This window comes from Hippoglossus hippoglossus, chromosome 22 (genome assembly GCF_009819705.1).
Source record: "Hippoglossus hippoglossus isolate fHipHip1 chromosome 22, fHipHip1.pri, whole genome shotgun sequence".
Classification (NCBI taxonomy): Eukaryota; Metazoa; Chordata; class Actinopteri; order Pleuronectiformes; family Pleuronectidae; genus Hippoglossus; species Hippoglossus hippoglossus.
In genome coordinates, this window is record NC_047172.1 from 9,000,048 (window position 1) to 9,019,970 (window position 19,923).

General features: G+C 41.3%; 1 protein-coding gene across 5 annotated transcripts in view; it reads left to right on the forward strand.

The window, feature by feature from the left end:
• Positions 1 to 18,721, forward strand: part of LOC117755954 (DNA (cytosine-5)-methyltransferase 3A-like) — a 38,022-nt gene extending 19,301 nt beyond the window's left edge. For 2 of the 5 annotated variants that reach the window (XM_034576147.1, XM_034576149.1), the window contains 17 exons: positions 4,890 to 5,330; positions 6,713 to 6,871; positions 7,061 to 7,168; positions 7,913 to 8,069; positions 8,188 to 8,334; positions 9,278 to 9,322; positions 9,680 to 9,759; positions 9,978 to 10,090; positions 11,451 to 11,634; positions 11,744 to 11,828; positions 12,420 to 12,565; positions 13,060 to 13,150; positions 13,281 to 13,429; positions 13,752 to 13,837; positions 14,671 to 14,740; positions 15,212 to 15,330; positions 15,480 to 18,721. In XM_034576147.1, the coding sequence (XP_034432038.1) occupies positions 4,890 to 5,330; positions 6,713 to 6,871; positions 7,061 to 7,168; positions 7,913 to 8,069; positions 8,188 to 8,334; positions 9,278 to 9,322; positions 9,680 to 9,759; positions 9,978 to 10,090; positions 11,451 to 11,634; positions 11,744 to 11,828; positions 12,420 to 12,565; positions 13,060 to 13,150; positions 13,281 to 13,429; positions 13,752 to 13,837; positions 14,671 to 14,740; positions 15,212 to 15,330; positions 15,480 to 15,621 (2,322 nt within the window). In that variant the 3' untranslated portion in view covers positions 15,622 to 18,721. Of the gene's footprint in view, positions 1 to 4,889; positions 5,331 to 6,712; positions 6,872 to 7,060; positions 7,169 to 7,912; positions 8,070 to 8,187; positions 8,335 to 9,277; positions 9,323 to 9,679; positions 9,760 to 9,977; positions 10,091 to 11,450; positions 11,635 to 11,743; positions 11,829 to 12,419; positions 12,566 to 13,059; positions 13,151 to 13,280; positions 13,430 to 13,751; positions 13,853 to 14,670; positions 14,741 to 15,211; positions 15,331 to 15,479 lie in introns of all 5 variants that reach the window. The other 3 variants (XM_034576148.1, XM_034576150.1, XM_034576145.1) reach the window with 3 other exon arrangements.
• Positions 18,722 to 19,923: the final 1,202 nt, after the last annotated feature.

The following is a 19,923-nucleotide window of genomic DNA, read 5'->3' on the forward strand; positions in this document are numbered from 1 at the left end:
ATGGAAATGAACTCTGTGCTATGGATATGAGGGTGAAAATGAGGTTTGCAGCAAATTTCCAGCCCTGCTTGCAAGACAGCCTCTTGGCTCGCTGCCAACATTTTGCAAGTCCTCTCTAGCCAACCAGGATTCCTGTCGGCAATCACCTGACCCTGAATTCCCAGACAAAGAAATGTTCATGCTTTCTTTTTTTAAGCGATCTCTTCTACCCCGAGAGTGGGGGTGAAAAAAACTCAAGCCTCACACTGGATTATGAGGGTTGCGCGCTGGCGTGTATGGGTATGTGCACTGCATTGTTTGTTTGATAACACTGGGGGATAGTGTGCATGTCTGATTAGCCAGCTTATAGCACGGGGAATATGCTGACTTCAGGTATTTCCACGAGAGTTGTTGTGGACCATCTGCTCCGCTCAGCTTAAAGGGAAACCGTCTCTTTAAAAAAAAAAAGAAAAAAGAGGAAGAGTGAACAGGCTTTAGTCGTGTTTGGGGAAAAAAGTTGCTTTGCATGAAAAAAGTTTTCCCCTTGGGGTGAATATGTGCTGAAACTATTTCCTGTTTCATAGCAGTGCCTAGAAATGTCAGAGAACCATTATTCTTTTAGGTCAACTACTTGTACCTTGTTTTTTCAGAGCAGGCTGGCTTTTACCTTGCATAACATGCAACTGAGAAAAAGTTGTTGCGCAGGCCTGAGAGCACATTTCCTTCCTATCATCGTGCACTTTGTTCTTTCTGACCCGGGACATAGATTTACTCTAAGAGCAGTAATTTGATAACTTGAAAAGATCTGATCTTTGCAGTGAACCGAGCCGCCTCCTCGGGGGGGCATTTCTTAACAAGCCCACTTGTGGATTTATGGGGAATTCTGTTTATGTATTCATCGCTGACTCTGTAATATTCCTAATTGTCTCTTTAAAAGGATGCAACACAATGAGAACCAGATGGTCCCTTTTGGTGTGACCCCCCCAAGGCCACTCGTGAAATACGCTGCCTTTGTATCTGTGCTAAAATCAAAGCTAATGAATGCAGTAGCCACATCGCGCCACAACAGACCTTGACACTCGTGCATTTTCAGACTATCTTCACCTGATGCATCTCGAGTTAAGTACACCTGTCGTGACTTAAGGGAAGTGTCCACTATTTGTCCGCTTTAAGTCCTTTGCGCTGAAGACATATTTCACCGCATTATCCATCAGACAATTACACAAAACAGCCCCCGCTGCGTCTCCCCTGCCTGTTGCACATGAGAAACTGCTGCATTCAAAGGTCAAACTCTTTTGTGTGGCTTCAAAGGCGTGCTGTCACGTCGCGTGAGGAAGTAATGTTCATTGACAGGTTATTTCGTTTCACTTTTTTTACCCTTTTGATAAGAGTTTGCAGGATGCAGAATTGATTTAATGGCACCTTTCCTGCTACTTTGACATCTTTTTCCTCTAATAACCCATTTGGTTTGAGGCTTGTTGTCCGTGTCCCTGTGTTACATGTTTTATTTCATTCCTCAACAACTGCACTGTGGATTCCTTCACCCTTTGAGACTATGAAACTTTCCTTGTAAACTTAACAACTTTGTAATAGACAGTTGTTGTCTTAGAAATAACTGAAGCTGCACATTAAACATGGCCCTCTCGTTAACAAGTATCATCTGCAACCCCCAGAGACCAATATGTCTTCTGCCGCTCAGTGCACTCTGTCACCCCTCGAGCCCTCAGGGTATCATGCTGCATAGTCTCTAAGTCAGATTATCCCTTATTGTGCTCCCAACATGTCTCTACACTCTGCCAGCAGCCTGCGGAGCTTCTGTTTTCACTTTATCCTAAAAAACATCCACAGATACTGTATGTACTGTAACTTAAGGTTGGAATTCTCCGTCGTAACATATTTCCCCCAAGAGGAAAAAAAGAGTTGATGGTTTCCCTGTGAGGTTATTTGCTCGCCTGTGTTTTTACATCCACTGTATGTCTGCTGTCATTTTTGGTATTTGTCTTCGGCACAGCGTGACAGCAGATATAAGTGCTGGTATTTCTGTGCTGTCAGTGACAGGCAGGCGTGCGTAAATGATAAAGACCGCATTGTGTCTCTGCTACCTCCTTTCCCCTTTAGACTCAGAGGGCCTGTCTTGCTGGTGGAGCTGCACACACACTGTGAGGCCCCCAAAAGGGGGCATTTACAACTGGGAAGAAGTCCAGAGACAAATATCTGGTTCCCTATAGCCACTGTACTTTCTCTCCTCCCCCCACTGGCATTTCCAGCGTCACTCGCTCATTGGCTCTGAGGAGAAGGAACCCTGGAGACAGCCTGACCCACAACACACCAAATATAAACACAGTCACAGTAGTCCTAATTGGCATTTACAGATCTACCAGTTTATGTGTGATTTTTAGTGGCCAGAGACGAAGAAGCCGGACTAAACTCGTAAACTCTTGCTTTATTTCGCGATCGCTCCCCTCACTTGCCAATACGACTACAGATTGTTTCTCATCATACACATTTTCAACACATTTAACAGTTTAGTTGACATTTGTTAGTTTTTGCAGTTTGGCATCTGGAACCACACATCCGAAGCAGGCTGTCGAACACTAACTCCAGTGTGCTTGTGCTGGAGCCAAGAGGCCTAACGCATATGGCCGAGGGCTTTGAACCATCCATCGCAGCACTACAGTACAGATATTTATAAACCACAGCAGAGCCTCTTGATTGAACAGCACATGTTTCTGCTCTTCGGCGCAGATACCCCTCCCCACGCGGCCGAGGCACCACCTCCCCTTAAAGGCGCTATTGTTTATGGGCGAGAGCTCGGAGGATTGTGCGATACTCTCTCTTTCTCAGTCTCTCCCCCACTTGCCTTTTCTTCCTCTCTTCCGACACACTCGCTCCAGCTCCGGGCATTTGCAGTGTGTGTGAGACCTGAGAGCCTGAGAGAGACTTGAGGAAAGTAAGCACAGCTGGGCAGCAATGCTCTCACGTGTAGCCTATACTATGACTAACACGTGTTTACATATGGGACTGCAGATATATATTCTGTGTGTGTGTGTGAAGGAAAAAGAGAAGTGGAAGAAAGTTAGCATGCAACTCCTAGCGTGTGTGTTTGAGAGAAAGAGATCAGAATGAGTGCAGCTGTTGGGGATTTACTGTGAGAGGCTTAAGTCCCGGCTGCGTCTCGTCCTCTCTGATCGACCTAGCGGTTCAGTGTCAGGTACCACAAACCCAGTGAACTCTTCCGCCGCAGCTACGGGCACTATAGAGTTACTGTATACACCGCTGTTGATGAATGGGACCTTACAGCCGTAGATAAAGACGTGTTTACAAAAGCACTCGGGCTCCCACAATCAAGATTCAGCACGTATGCAGCAGAGACGAGGTGCATGTCGCTCAGCTCAATGCAGTTTCACTGAGAGACCTGCAGGAAAAGAACGGTGGCAGGAAGGGAGCTTAAAATGGCAGCTCAGTCACTGCTGTGGTGCACGAGTGTGGAACATACAGCACATAGTTTAACTTAAAACTGTTGTACTATAGATTTTTGTCTAAATAGTTGTTTGCTTCAGCTGTTTTCTAAGAGCTCAACACGCTACAATATAAGAAAACAAGTGCAAATAGATTTTTAAAAACATGTAAATGGGGAAAACTTCATCAATTTGAAACTGCAAATAGAAAATGTGCTGCAAATACTGACAACACATCCAAATAGTCACAACAAAACCAAATACTCACCACACAACCAAATACTCACAACATAGCCAAAGACTCACAACACAGCCAAATACTCAAAAAAACACAACACAACCAATTACTCACAACATAACCAAATACCGCCAAAACAACCAAATACTCACAATGCATCCAAATACACACAAAACAACCAAATACTCACAACCAAGTACTCTTAGCTTCTCACCGCTCATTGTTTTGGTTTTACAATTCACACCTTAACTCGTAAAATAATGAGAACTTTACAGATTTAAAGATAAAATAACATGAGGTGTGCTGTGTCCTGTCCGCTGCTCCATGTGTGAAAGGTCAGAGTGAAATCTGTACACTCCGCTCATGTAACACACCTGCAGCTGTGGACGATTGTTACGCACTGTAAAAATCCCAAAACCTTAGCAGAGCTCACTGAGGCATGACGGTGTGAGTAGAGGACCATATCACATGGCGCACATAAAACACACACACACAGAACTTAAGTTGGGAAAGTAGACAGGGATGTTTTCTGTAAAACTCAGACAAATAAGTTAGCAGAGAGACTCAACATGTGACAGCTTGAAGTAGCAGGTTAGAAAAAAAAATTCCCTGACAAGATTTGTCTGTAGATAGTAGTAGATGTACTGTTTAGTCACCTCTTCAGTATTATCCTCAATGCACATACACAAACATCAGAAAAATGTTTTTTACCTTTTCTGCTCGTCGTTGTCAAGTGCCAGTCGTTGTCTTTGATGTGGCCACGCCCCCTGAAAACTAGAGAAAACAACCTACTGTGGCCACAAGAGGGCAGTAAATTACAAAGTTAATGCAAAGAAGCGACATCACCTACTGGTTTATTGTCTTGTCCATGAGCTGGTATCAGCTTAATTTCTGTGTTGTCTACAAAGAAACATCAGAGCGTGTTTATCAGACTACGTGACACTTGTAGAGTTGGTCAACAAACTTCGTATCCATAGTGCAGTTTATCAAATACTGTCAGGGATTAGTGCACTGAATGTTTGCTCATGTCTGTTCTTAAGTTTCTTTCATTCTTACTTCTTTGACACATTTCCTGATTCGTTTCCTGCAATGTCTTTATATATAGAAAAGTAACACTTCCAGCTGGATCTAAACTCGGCCTTAAACTCAGCGGCTGCACACATCAATCCGAAAAGCCCAGTCTTTACCTCTGCTGTCACTTGCCTGTGTTTCAGGCAGAGAAAAAGGCCAAACTGATGTCAGCGATGAACGCAATGAAGGATCACGAGGAGCCTGAAACAGAGAGCCAGAAAGAAGAGGTCTCAATAATAAAGCACCCGCAGCCTTCGAAGCCGCCGCCGCAGCATCAGCAGCCGCCGCAGCATCAGCAGCCGCCGCAGCATCAGCAGCCACCGCAGCATCAGCAGCCGCCGCAGCATCAGCAGCCGCCACCTCAGTCACACACTCAGTGTCCGTCTAAGCCTCAGTATCAACAGCAATCACAGCTGCCAAAGCAACAGCAGCAGCAGCAACATCAGCAGCAGCTGCCTCAGCAGCAGCCGCAGCAACCCACTGACCCAGCCTCCCCTACTGTGGCCACGACCCCCGAGCCTGTCGCCATCGCAGGCGGAGACAAGTCGTGCCCCAAGTCTGCAGACACTGAGCCCGAGTATGAGGTAGGATCATTACGGCACATGAGAAAGCTCTGTTGTCACCAACGGATCTAGGACTTTTTTCTGTCCTTTTCAAATTTTTCAACATTTTTGTCAGTTTTTAAGAAATCATGTATTGATTTTATTGTAAAAATCAGACACATTAAATGTGTTGACATCTATTAATTTTCTCCATTTATTTTACTATTATAATAGCCAGACAGATGTGTAGCATTGTTTAGCCTTGGCAGAAGAATGTGCTCTAGTTTCAACTTGATTCACATCGATTAATGTTTGATCGTAGACTCATAGGATTTTACAACGGAGGAAAAGGAATTCAGTTTAAAGTCCGGGTTAATCCTGATGGAGTCAAGGACCCACTCATGTTTTGGGAAAGTATTCATCAGTTACACAGCTGTCAAGCAGAGTGTTATTGAATTCAGCGTTAATTTACATAATGATGCAGACATCTGCAGTACATTTACAATTGATAACCATGATGTGAAGCTCGAGGGAAAAACTGCCCAGCATCAACCACAGAGAGCAGCGGTGTAACTCACACAGACAGATTTGACGCAACGCAATGTTTTAACTTAATTGTTGCAGAATAAGCGACTCCTCGTTTATCCAAGAACATAAATATGAATTCAGCAGGTTTTTGTAAAGATCAGTTCTATGTGTGAGTGATGAGAAAAGAGAAGAGGAGCAGAGTCTCTTGTTGACCAGCGGAGTAATGCGCTTCGATGCAGTGCTGCTGCTAAGGGGGGGGGGGCAGCGGGGCCAGCAGACACAGTAAAGGCTATAATCAAAGTTTTTCACTACACAAGCCTTAGTGCAATGATGTAAAGAGCGTCGAAATAATAAGAATAAAAACATCACTATAGATTTTATTATTTATTTGTTATTATCTGTAGTCTGTGTACCAGTAATATTTTTTTTTAACATTTACTACACATTTTAACGATACCGCGGTAATACTGATAACAGTGAGAATTTTGTTCACTATAATCAAGATAAACAATTTTAATACCGTTTCCTGATGCCACTATTTAAACAGTTCTAACATATGCAGATCAGTAAACAGTAAACAGACTTTATTGTGTAAAATGAGCAAACTTGCCCTTTAACTGGAATTTAAAAAGGAAATAAGTTTGAACTTTGTTCATTTTCTTACAAAGATGCTAAAAACTCCCTTATCAGTGAATGTTGTCTTATGGGATGGTTAAATATTGGGTTTTGGGCTGTTAATGGAAAAGTTTCTGATGTAATCACGTGAAATTGTTGTTATTATACAACGGTTTGTGTAAGGAAAGAAAAAGTGAGACAGACGGTTTTAAAATAGGTTTCACAACTATGCCCAGAGGTTAATACAGAGCGGATGATTTGTCTTTTTATTTTGGCTGCAGGACGGTCGTGGTTTTGGCATCGGCGAGCTGGTTTGGGGGAAGCTGCGAGGGTTCTCGTGGTGGCCAGGCCGCATCGTATCCTGGTGGATGACGGGACGGAGCAGAGCTGCCGAGGGAACCAGATGGGTCATGTGGTTTGGAGATGGAAAATTCTCAGTGGTGAGTGTTTAGCGCCAACGGTAATGTGAGGTGATATTTTTTTATTAAATAACACAGCCTCCTGTTTATAGTGACAACCACACACTTAATAACAGGCTGTTGTTTTATTAGTTCCACCATAAACCTAAAAATCAATAATCTTTTGACACAATGTCTTTAATGCGCCATGTTGTCTGTGTTTATTCACAGGTCTGTGTAGAGAAACTCTTGCCTTTAAGTTCCTTTAACAATGCCTTTCACCAACCAACTTACAACAAGCAGCCCATGTACAAGAAAGCCATCTACGAAGTGCTACAGGTGAGTAAAAGAGCAGTGTCATTCAAAAGCTTGTGTTCGGTTTGAATGAGTTCCCATTTCATCATGGGTTAGGGTTAACCTAACCCTATTAAACATAACTCATAGGCCTCAAAGTGATATAACAACAGTTTTTCTTGATAACAAGAACCGTTTTACTAGTAAATGACATTTGGTTGACAGCATTCTAAAGTTGTTTTCAACTGTTTAAGGGAACAGTTCAAAGAAATGGGCTTATTTTGAGGGCTGAGACCACTCGTGTGTTTGTACACTAAAGATTAAGATGGAGCCAACAGACAGTTAGCTTAGCTTAGCATAAAGACTGCAAGCAGAGGGAAACAGTTAGCTTGGCTTTCTCCAAAATTCAAAAAGAAACCTACCAACACCTCTAAAGCTCGCTAACTAACATCTTACTTGTTGTTAAATCCGCACATATCAAAAATAAAAAGATCTCAAAATTGTGGCTTTAGAAGGACTTGAGTGCTGGAATCGTTTGTTCTAATTTAGGATATTAGAAATCCTCTCCCCTCTTCAGCACTGCTGTCTACACAATACAGACTGAAAGCATGTGGATTTAACGTACAAAAGAATGAAAAGTGGCTTCACACATTTGCCTCATTTTAATAAAAAACCATAACATTTTCTAACGTGTTCCGTCCCAGTTGAGGCACTTATCGCTCTGAATCAGCAGATTATCCTGTCTTTAAATAAACTGAGGGTAAATCTCAGTCATCCATGTTTTCGTAGTCGGCCAGCAGCCGGGCAGGCAAAGCCTTCATGGCCTGTCCTGACAGTGATGAGACGGAAACCTCCAAATCAGTGGACATGCTGAACAAGCAGATGATCGACTGGGCCATGACAGGGTTTCAGCCCACTGGACCCAAGGCCTTAGAGCCACCTGAGGGTAAGTCCACATAATGAAGCTCTGGTTTTTTGACCTTGTCTCCGCTCTGACCACCTCACATTTCTCTAATTAAATGTTTAATAATTCACAATGTTGACTGATATGCTGTGCACCCCAGAGGAGCGTAACCCGTACAAAGAGGTGTACCCTGAGATATGGGCGGAGCCAGAGGCCGCAGCCTACACGCCTCCTCCGGCCAAAAAGCCTCGCAAAAGCGCAGTGGAGAAACCCAAGGTCAGGGACATCATCGACGAGAGGACACGAGGTGAGGAGCCTCTTTTATTGGGTTAAACAGGAGTCATGAACTCCATGTCCCTTCCCTTGGGGAGGACTCTGTACATCAGAGTAAGTGGTCGAAGACGTGGTGTAAAGACAAGAGGTCCATTAGAGTGACAGGTTTAAGATGCAAGAGAATGATGTGACCAGACAAAAAGACTCAGACTATTCAGACAATGAAGAGATTGTGTTGCTAACAAGGCTCTTTTAATAATAAAGATAGGTCTTCCTAGAATTTGCTGTACCACAGGGCTGAATTTTGAGTCTTTTTTGTTTCGAATTTACACAAATAATTTCCCTCGTGTTTATAAATTGGCATCTAATGTTGGATTTTCTGATTAGATTATATTTTTGTTGTCATAGAAACATTTGCAGTTTCTTGTAAAAATGTCTCTTTTACAGAAAACATTCCCTTTAATTCCACTTTTTGTAGAGTTCAGGGAGCACACACATACTCTTTCTAGTCATTTTCTTAAAATAATATTTTTCGCCTTACTTTATACACTGATTTTAAAAAGTCAACCTGCTGTTATTGTATTTTAACACGCCTCGTACCAACTAACCAAAACAATATATAATAATAAATAATAAACTTTATTTATGTAGCAAAACACAGTTATAACACAGGACAGATGTCGTCCTCTGCTGCAATCTTGCAGGTCCTAGAGTGAAGAACTTGTGTTTTACATCATTTAATATAGTATTTTAGTTTTATTTGTACACCAATAATTTTAGTTTCTGAGATGATCAGTTACCACGAGTCTTTTCTTGTGTGATTGGTTTTTAGTTTTTATGTGAGGATAAAACAAAAAAACCCGCTAAAATTGGAATTTGGAAAGAAAAAAAAAGTGAACTGTTGACGATTACAACGTTAAGTGTAGATCGTGTTGACCCACAGTTCTCCTCATTCGCACCTTGTTTTGTGTTTTCAGAGCGGCTTGTTCATGAAGTGAGACAAAAGTGCCGCAGCATAGAGGGTAAGTGACGTGTCCTCCGTGTGCTCTCGCTCTCGGCAGCGCCGGGGGGCCCCTCGGGGGACGAACACCAAGACGCTTTGCACTTGGCCTTGTTGTTGACAAGTAAAGCAAGAAATGTACACGTCTGTGTTAATCAAACGACGAGAGCAAAGATGAAGAAATAACATTTCCGTGATTTTTGCTGCCTTACCGGCTCCCGTGTGTGTTCTCTGCAAACACGCCAGCTAAGCTCGCTAGATCCAGACCTGCGTCACAGCTGTTCAAATAGTTTCATTGAAGTGTGTAGCAGAAGCAGTTTTCACACCTCTCTGACATCCTCCTGTTAAACACTGACGTATAGCACTTCTCTTCCTGCAGACATCTGTATCTCCTGTGGAAGTCTGAACGTTAGCCGTGAGCACCCACTGTTCGCTGGGGGAATGTGCCAGAGCTGTAAGGTAAGCTGTGACAGAGGTCGATCAAATTCTGAGGGTCACAAAAAAGAAAACTCACAGCTCGTTTTAAAGCTAATAATAAACAGAACATGTTTCAATCAGCACCTGATGTGACCCCATTTAAAAAAAAAATAAATAAAAAAAACAAACAACTTTTTAAGACATTTTTTAAGTATGATATGTCAAACTGCTCTCTGACTTTCCACCGCTTGTTTTCACAGAACTGCTTCCTCGAGTGCGCATATCAATATGATGATGACGGTTACCAGTCGTACTGCACGATCTGCTGCGGAGGACGAGAGGTGCTCATGTGTGGAAACAACAACTGTTGTCGGTGAGGTTTCTACTGTGTTTTGGGGGGAGATGAAAATCATGGCAAGCTTTAAATATATCCACCATAATAAGCAAAACGACGAGAGCCTGAGTGATTTACAGAAATGTTCTTTCCCCCACAAGACCAAAACCTTCAATTCATTTTGTATAGAGATAAGTAGTTTGTGTGTCGCCTCTTCAAATGTACAGTTGTTGCTGCAGTACAGATGTCAGGACAGTGCCATCAGCACACAAGCACACAATGAAAGCTTTGTTGTCGATGTCACAAATCTCACAGCAGCGACGTCTGGGAGGTCCAGTGGAGAAGAGGCTGATCATTAATATTATATAAAGTGTGGTTGTATATGAGTCGAACAGAGCAACTCTAGAGAAACGGTCTTCTCAAAGTGTCCTCACAGTCAGACTATTACATCCACTGAGAACAGATTGGGCTTTGTCAGATTCTTGTCAGACAATGGTTTGCTTTGTGTGCAGGTGATGGCATCTGACATTTGGGTGATAACTCTCTCAAAACGAATTTTAAACTATTGGCCCTGCAGGTATAAAACAAATAAGTCTGCGTGGCCTGTTTCTGACCTCTGATTGATTTTTGAAATGAATTCAACCAGAAACAAACTACCAGTCATTTATCACTCATCCCACATTAAAGGATAAAGTCTGAGATATTTGCTGATTTGTGTTAATGGCAGCAAATCCCACTGAAACAAAAAAACAACAATGCATTTGTCCTATTTCTAATATTTTCTGACATCACTTGTTTTTATGTGATTCAAAAACCAGCTGGGGAGATAAATCCTTAAAAACGGGTCACGAATATATAATAATCTCCTAAAACTGGGCTGGATATTGAAGTATTTTTTTATTTATTTTAGAACCGGACGTTACACACATACAAACAGCAACAACAACAGTAGAGCGCACAAAACAGGAGAAAAGGGGAAGACGTTTTTCAAAATAAATAAACAGTCATAGCAGCAAAGATGATGCAATAATAACTGAATAATATGAGGCAGATATTCGAATGCAGGAAAATAACTGGACTGAAAGGATAAAACCAGTCCAGTCATTCATCTCCACTGATATTTTACAGTTTAACCATTCACTTTTTATGAAACAACTATGAATAAAAAAGAAAACACCAATATTAACATATAGAACTTTAAAATTATCTTAAAAATAAGCATAGTTTTCTGTGTAAAAAAAATATATAACTGTCTATTGTGTATTCTGTGAAAAAGTTTTAATATTGGTGCACATCAGCAAACTGAAACGCAGATCCCAGTATATCTGTAAAAGGCTCATATTGGCTGTAATGTCATCGGTCGGGTACTGGTATTAACTCCTCTTTTTCCTGTGTTCAGGTGTTTCTGTGTGGAGTGCGTCGACCTCCTCGTCGGACAAGGAGCCGCCCACCTCGCCATCAAAGAGGACCCGTGGAACTGCTACATGTGCGGTCAGAAGGGCGTGTTCGGTCTGTTGGAGCGCCGCACCGACTGGCCCTGCCGCCTGCAGCACTTCTTTGCAAATAATCACGACCAGGATTTTGTGAGTAATGCACCTTTTAGGCGATTAAAAACCCACTGATTGTCTTTTCTTTACCTACGTTTCTCATTTTCTCCCCCCCCCCCCCTCTTCTCACGACGTCGTATTTCAGGATCCACCAAAGCTTTACCCCCCACTCATGGTGGAGAAGAGGCAGCCCATTCGTGTCCTGTCGCTATTTGATGGCATCGCAACAGGTTAGACAAGAACTCCCCCCTTTCTCTAAAATCTGTAGTTTCTATACATTTACACTATAAGTTCCTTTTCCATATTAAAAACGCAGGATTTTCATTATTGTGGTGATGATATGAACCTGACTCTCTAAGGCAGTGGTTCTCAACCTTTTTTCAGTGATGTACCCCCTGGGAAATATTTTTTCAGCCAAGTACCCCCTAACCAGCGCAAAGTATTTTTGGTTGAAAAAAAGATGTAATACACAGCGCTGTGCCATCAGGGTCTGATTTATTAAACACTTATATTTTATTGAATATTTATTAAATAACAATTTAAAAAAGATTTTTGAATGGATGCTAATTTTAAATATATTTAAAAAAATCTCACGTACCCCCTGGAGTACCTTCACGTACCCCCAGGGGTACTAGTACCCCCATTTGAGAACACTGCTCTAAGGATTTGAATTCTCATTCTCAGTATTAATCAACAGTTTTCTTTTAGTCCGACACAGCGTCAGAACTTCACATGAACCTAAGTGGACTTTTTTTTTTATTGTACACAGGTTATAGTGTTAAGTTTCCATGTTTTGTGTTTCTTCTACCCGTCCTGTGCAGGACTGCTGGTGCTGAGAGAACTTGGCATCGAAGTAGATCGCTACATAGCCTCTGAAGTGTGTGAAGACTCCATCACTGTGGGCATTGTCCGGCATCAGGGTCGCATCATGTATGTCGGCGATGTGAGGAACGTCACGCGCAAACATGTAAGTCGAATGTTTTTTGCAGAGGGTCACTGGTCTTTTTTTTTCAGTAGCTTCACACCGATTAGAATTGTTTTATGCCTCTTTGGTGTTTTTTAAACCCATTGTACCCTTTGCCAGGAGAGGAGTTTCTGTAGTTCTGTTTGTTCGAAGTATCGAAAGCACCAGAAACTGAGAAGCTCTCGCTGCGTTGCCAGCTTTGCATCTTACATGACACGAGGAAAGAACTCACTGTTGCATGTTTTTTTCAAGATGTATAAAAACAATAAGTACACAAACGTTCATGGCTGTTAACGCACCAACACCTGGAATTCTTGACCAATGGAAAAGGGGCTTTATACCACAGCAGTCTTCACTAAAGGACCTGTAGTCGTACAAAGACTAGTCAAGTGGGGAATCCACTTAGTTGCAAAAAAAATTGGAATGAGTGTTTGCTGTTTCACTGAATCCCAAAACGTTTATTTTTCTTTATCTCTCTGACTTTTATCTGTATCCAGATACACGAGTGGGGACCTTTCGACCTAGTTATTGGAGGAAGCCCCTGCAATGACCTTTCTATAGTCAACCCTGCGAGGAAAGGTCTTTTCGGTAGGTCTAAACACTTTCCTTTCGCTTTTTGATATTATTCTGCTAATTCATATATAACTCCTATATAATCAGTTTGTGTCTTTTCACTACTATGCTCCAGCATTACTTACTGGTCGTGTGTGTCCCACAGAGGGCACCGGCCGCCTGTTCTTTGAGTTTTACAGGCTGCTCCACGAGGCTCGTCCGAAGGAGGGGGAAGAGCGGCCTTTCTTCTGGCTCTTTGAAAACGTGGTTGCCATGGGCGTCAGCGATAAGAGGGACATCTCTCGCTTTTTAGAGGTCAGCATCTTCACTGAGAGTCGCACTGGATGGGTTATGAATGCCCCCTTGTGGCAGAAATTCATTATGGTTAGACACTGACCATTAGGAGGGAAGGTGGACCCTGTTAATCTTGTTGTTACACATTAATATGCTACATTTAATGTGCTATAATTTACTTCCTGATGTAGATCTAGTGATTTGTCCTGAAAAGACCCCGTCAGCGATTGCTTTAAAAATATTTTTCACTTTAAAAAGATCGGACACTTTACAAAAACAGTAAACTTGAGCATCTGAACCTCAGTTCCTCTCTGACTGGCGTCTGTTTGTTTTCTTCTTTCAGTGCAACCCGGTGATGATCGACGCCAAGGAGGTGTCCGCTGCCCACCGTGCCCGCTACTTCTGGGGTAACCTTCCTGGCATGAACAGGTTGGTGTGTGAATGGTGAGGGAAGCAGCAGCCTTTGACATAACACAACGGAGAAACAAAACCCTGTTAACAAGGGACCTCATCTATTAAACCCTCCTTGTTATTATTATTATTATAAATGAAATCATTTAATAAGTTATGTCTTGTTGTTATGTTATTTTTTGCAGGTAAAACATGTCATTTAAGTCATTAAATGTTTTGTGACACTGCACGTCTGCTGCAACCATCAAAATTTGTTGTAGATATGAAATATATAATGGTTTTTTGTGGCTGTTTAAAGGGAAAAATCAAAAGCAGATGGTTAACAACCAAGAGGGTGTTTTGTTCCAGTGCTTTAACGAACCATCAAACCTAAAAAATATCTCAGGTCGGCTTTGTTTTATTTCTTTTTTCACCTTTTTTGATTATGTGGACAAAGATTAGTTATTCATTCATTATTGGTCAAAAGAAGATGGTATCAAGGTATCATGTTTCACTTTGATTTAACAATTTCATATTGATTATTTTATTTGATAAGTAGAAAATGGAAATCAGAGCTCCACTGGTTTCCCCCTTTTATTTTTTTTATATGCCAATCTGAAAAACTATCGGATCAGAAACGGTGATACGATCCGAACTGTTGAGTTTTGTGATGTGTTGCACCCAAAGTATGTTCATTCAGTCATGTACCGGAGGAGAGAAGCTTTCATCATTCATGGATTCTTAGACCACAGTCAGCAGAGTGAAGATTGTGCATTGAGTTTGTCAGTCATCAATTTAATGCACAACAAAGTTTTAGAAATGAAGTCCAGTGTCTAAACACAAGTGTTGACTCCTGTTCTTTCTCGTTTCAGGCCTTTGTCCGCGATGTGCTCTGACAGGGTGGATCTCCAGGACTGTTTAGAACACGGCAGGACAGCTAAGGTATGTGTTTATAAGCATTGCTCGGTGAAAGATCAACACAGAACTTGAGAAATCATCGACGTCCTGACTGAAAGTTTTCTTCGTTTCGGATTCATTTGTTGGATTTCATATGTTTAGGAAAGAATCCTTTAGTTTGACTGGTATGATAATAGAAAAAGGAAATGTGTGTTATCTGTGACAGCATGTGTAGTAGAATTTGACAGCCAATGATGTTTGTGGAAATATATTCACGCACATGATACATGACATCAGTTAGTTTGATTTCTTTTCAACCTTGCACACTGGCGGCACCCAGTGGCAGCAGGAGGTAGCACTTTGGAAATCCATCAGTCACAACTTAGTTAACTGAGCAGAAGATCCTCAACCAGACTATTTGATCTGTAATACTAGGATGAAAGAGGTTAAAGTTCCACATTTTGAGTGAAATAAGACAACGCAGCCAGTAATACTCATGGACTTGTTTCTCCTCAGTTTGGCAAAGTGAGGACCATCACCACCAGGTCTAACTCCATCAAGCAGGGCAAGGACCAGCACTTCCCCGTCTACATGAACGAGAAGGAGGACATTCTCTGGTGCACTGAGATGGAGAGGTACGTGAAGGTCATCCTTTGAATAACTGTTCATGTGAGTCTTCTTCTGAAATCTGAACCTCACTATCGTCTCCCTGTGTCTTCCGCCCGTCTTGCTCCCTCTCTGTGCTCATCTTGTGTCCTGCGGCCGCTCTGGTTGCTCTCACCAGGATCTTCGGCTTTCCGGTCCACTACACGGACGTGTCCAACATGAGCCGACTGGCGAGGCAGAGGCTCCTGGGCAGGTCATGGAGCGTCCCGGTCATCCGCCACCTGTTTGCACCACTCAAAGAATACTTTGCCTGCGCTTGAGCGGCGGGGCGACTCACTCTCAACCATTTAGAACTACAGCTGTCTATTGTGACTAGAAATAAGAGCCTTGATCCTCAAGTTATACCCTCGGTATAACTTGAGAGCGAAACATTGACGTAGATTTCACATTATTTCTTGTATTTGAATTTTTTAATTCTTATTCTATTTAATTTTGATATGTCATTTTACCTTTTTAGCAGTGTTATCAAGTATTGTTGATTTTGTTTGTGCAAGCTATACTTGAGACTATGCTTTCTTCTCACTGAGACAGAAAAGTGCTTAACACGTGTTTTTGTTTCAAAAGAGACGCGACTGGAAACATCGGGAAAGTGGTTTAGAGACGTGTGAAATGTTTCTGCTGTGTGAGCGCGCTGTGCCGTCGTTGTGGGGGGGGGGCAGCAAGGTTCCCAGTGCAGTGCAGCCGTGCTTCCAGCTACTGAGCCTCACAGAGATACGCGGGGGAAGGCGATTTGTCTTCAGTGTCAGGAGAGCCGTGTCTCCGAGAATCCAAAACACCAGATCACATATACCTCTTTGTTTACAGTTTCTATACACAACTGAAGGTAATAAAAGGTACTACTGTAATGTGGTTACAATACCATGGTGCTCCAAAATGATGAGAAGCATCATAACCCATGTGGCACTGCAACTTAAGACAATAAGAAGCTCTTGAACCTGGTGCTGAAAAGGAAAAAAAAAAAAGTTTTTATGCTTAGTGGAAAAGAAATCTCGTCCGCGTCCTTTGGTTCACTTCAGAGGAAACATGGGGGGGAGGGGGGGGGGGGCGGAGAGTAGACTGCAAAATCACCTCTTTTCTGCGTTTTACAGCTTTTATACCGTTTTTAAATATAGAGCTCATTTAATCGCTGGATCTGCACAAACAGGAAGTGAAGCTAGCCACATGGGAAATGATGTTTTCTGTCATTCAAAGAAAAGAAAAAAAATATCTTCAGATCAAAGTCTGTGGTGAGCTACTTTTTTCTAGTTTCATCCTGACCAATGACATTACTGTACAACTGTCTGCGAGCGTGGCGGCTGGAGGGGCGGCGGGGCGGCCAGGCCGGGTCTCCCTCCGCCTCCACCTCCGCGCCTCTAAACTGAAAAACTGTCAGGTGCAAATATCCTCAACAATATGGTGCGGCTTCACAAAGTTCTTCTACCTTTTTTATAGCAATTTTGTGCTGTTTTATCAACATTATAAAGCACTTTTATATGTATACTTTCTTTTTTTTCTTGATATTTTTTTTTATTTTTAAAAGACTATTGGTTCTTGTGAATTGTTTTTGTTGTTTCGTTTCATGATGTGAACTGATCTACCCTCGTGTAATACTTTTTGTATACAGTAGGGCTGTGCCAATAGAAGTGAAAGAATGGATTTTGATATGTGAAACCCACGTTATTTGACTCTGTGTACAGTAGATTGACATTTGTAACCCCCCCGAACCCCCTTTTCCTTTTCTCCAACCATCCATATTGTTGACTTGCTCTAAAGCAGCGATACAATAGGTTTCTACCCGGTTTCAAAGAATGTCTACTTTCTGTTAAGATTGTAAAATGTACGACCGGAGTTCCAGAACTCTGTCGTGTGCTTTGTGTAATATTTTGTCCCCTATGAAGGACAGTTGGCCTCCGCCGCTTCCCTGATGAATCGTAGTCGCCATGTTGACAAATTTTAAGTGCTGATCCAAATTTGGATTCTCAAACTAAATTCTCTTGATTGTAACCTCTCGAGCTGAACTATGGAGGATTTAGGCTTCGGTTTGTCAAAACAAAAAACTGACAGTGTTTGACGAAGACACTCAAAGAATAAAGAGGATAATAGAGACAGATGCTATCGCTTAATCTATATCATATTTAAGATTCAAAATTTGAAATTTAATTTCTTAATGTAATTAATTTCTTAAGTGACCTTATTGCTATAAATTTTGTCCGAGCGCGCCGGGCTCAATATGAGCCTCCATGCTTTTAACCAGATGTTATCCCCCCCCCTCCCTCCTGATGTAGAACTTAACACCCCCTCATGTTTGTACATTTTGTACATAGAGTTTTCTGGCTGCTGTTTTTTTTTTTTTACGTATGAGATGTACAAATATAATTCTTTGCTAATATATATCATCGAATTAGAGAAAGAAATCTTAGGATGAGAATAAAAATCAATTTGATTCAAAACTTGCTCTGAGCATTAGATAGAGGGAGACTCCAAGTCAACTTTTTTTTCTTACTGATTTGTTTTTATCAAGTGAATCCAGATTTAATGTCGTGTGATCTTAATAGTGGCCTATGGACAGCTTTAAGACGAACGGTCTCCACTTCACTGCACAGCCCTACATGGTGGTGTTTTTAGCTTCTGTTTCTTTTGTAAGAATAAAAAAAAAAAAAGAGGGATTGTAGGTGTTTTCCGATGGTGCTAAACATTTTACCTAATCAAGACAAATATATTTGATTGGAAGATAAATAAACATGTCCCGACAATGACTGTTTTTAAGTTCCTTGTAGTAACGGAAAAATAACTATTATTTCACTCATATAAATATATTAACAAAGGCATTTTAACTTTGTACTTGAAAAAATAAGGATAACAAATAATGAAAGGTCTCCTATATTGTTTTAGATTAGAGATTGCTGTAGTTGGTGCTTATCTGTGGGAAAAAATCGTGTGAGAAAAAAAAAGCGGTAACTTTTACTGTAGCATAATGTACGCTTAATACGCATCGCTTCTTAATCCTACATTCCATGCTGTAATATTCTCCATGTCTGTTTTTCAAAATGTTGTTTTGAGTCGATGATCTTTTTTTTGGTTTTGTTTTTATTTGTTTTGTTTTGTTTTTAATCAGAAACATTTCATTTTTACTGTTCGAGGCAGGTCAATAATTCTATATCCAGTGACACTGTTGGCGCCCTGTGTGACTTTGTTTCCGTCATAACTGTTTTATGGCTCCTCCACTTTTTTCCTCAAGACCAGTTCGTACAGCAGATGTAGCAGCAGTCATTCTCCACTTTGAACCCCTCATACTTCTGTTTAGTGTCCAGAGAGAAGATAAAGGCTCCGTATGTACTTGTGCTGGAGAACACTTGAATAAATGTATTGTTTTTGTGCAAAGAAATCTCCTGTCCTTCTTTTTACCTCATTTGTTTTTGTTTTAAAGTGATCATTTGCATTGAAGTTCCTGAAAATGTTGTTAAAATGTTCTAGATTAAAATTGAGGTCGTTTTCAGCAGTTTTCAATTCATATTACTTATATATTACTAAATATTAAGTTACTATTTATGACCCACCCCCAACAAAATACATGAAACCTTACATATATAATTTAAATTTATATTAACACACAGAAACCTTGAAATAATGATTAACTACCACATATTCATGCGATGATCCGTCATAATTACGCAGACTGAGGCTTAATAATTCACATGTCTAGTGATGGAAAAGTGATGTGATGGTGTATTTCTAATCATCAGGGGGCTGATGGAGGAGATGATGTCCAGTTTCTTTCCCATCATGCCCTGCAGCAGAGGATGTTTTTTTAATTTGCCTACTTGCTCTATAAATAAGGGTGTTGCCCTGAAGCTCCTCACTGATCTGACCTCAACATGTTGCCACTCTACAAACCTTTATCAAGCCATCACACAGACTTTATGGGCTTTGCACTTATACTTTCTACTACAGCTGCTCATAAATATATAATTTATCTGTATTATATTTATTTTTACTTTCATTATAAATGTTGCAGGTCAGAGAATAGGTCAATAAGGACATTTCATCAAAGCGCCTGGAGACATTTTAACAATTACACATTTATGAAATGATAATGATGGTAACACATTAGAATGGTCTCGTCGTGCAGCCTGTTGTCTTAATGTCCCCCCTCTTCCTCTCACAGTGGTACAGCCTCCTCCCAGCGGACACGCCCAAAGTCCACACTGATTAGTTGCTCAGGCGACCAAGCCTTCGCTGCCCACAGCTGATTGGTCCTTCGCACCGTCTCACGGCCTGGATGCTGCGAGCCGCGTCAAGTCAGTTGCAGATAGAGGGGATGGCACCGGAACACAGGTGGTGGGCCTACAAAATAAAAGCACGACAAAGCAAAGAGCCAATACTGCCACAAAAACAAGAGGCCTTTTTTAAAAATATCGATCAGTGATAGAAATGCACTGGTGTTATTGCTCAAAAATAATAAACAAGACATATTTAGTATCATAAAATCTGGTGGTGTTCAAATTACTTTAGTCATGCATTTAATTATAGTTATCAATGTGTGAGTTTTTATAGATATTTATTCATATTGAACTACTGTTTTT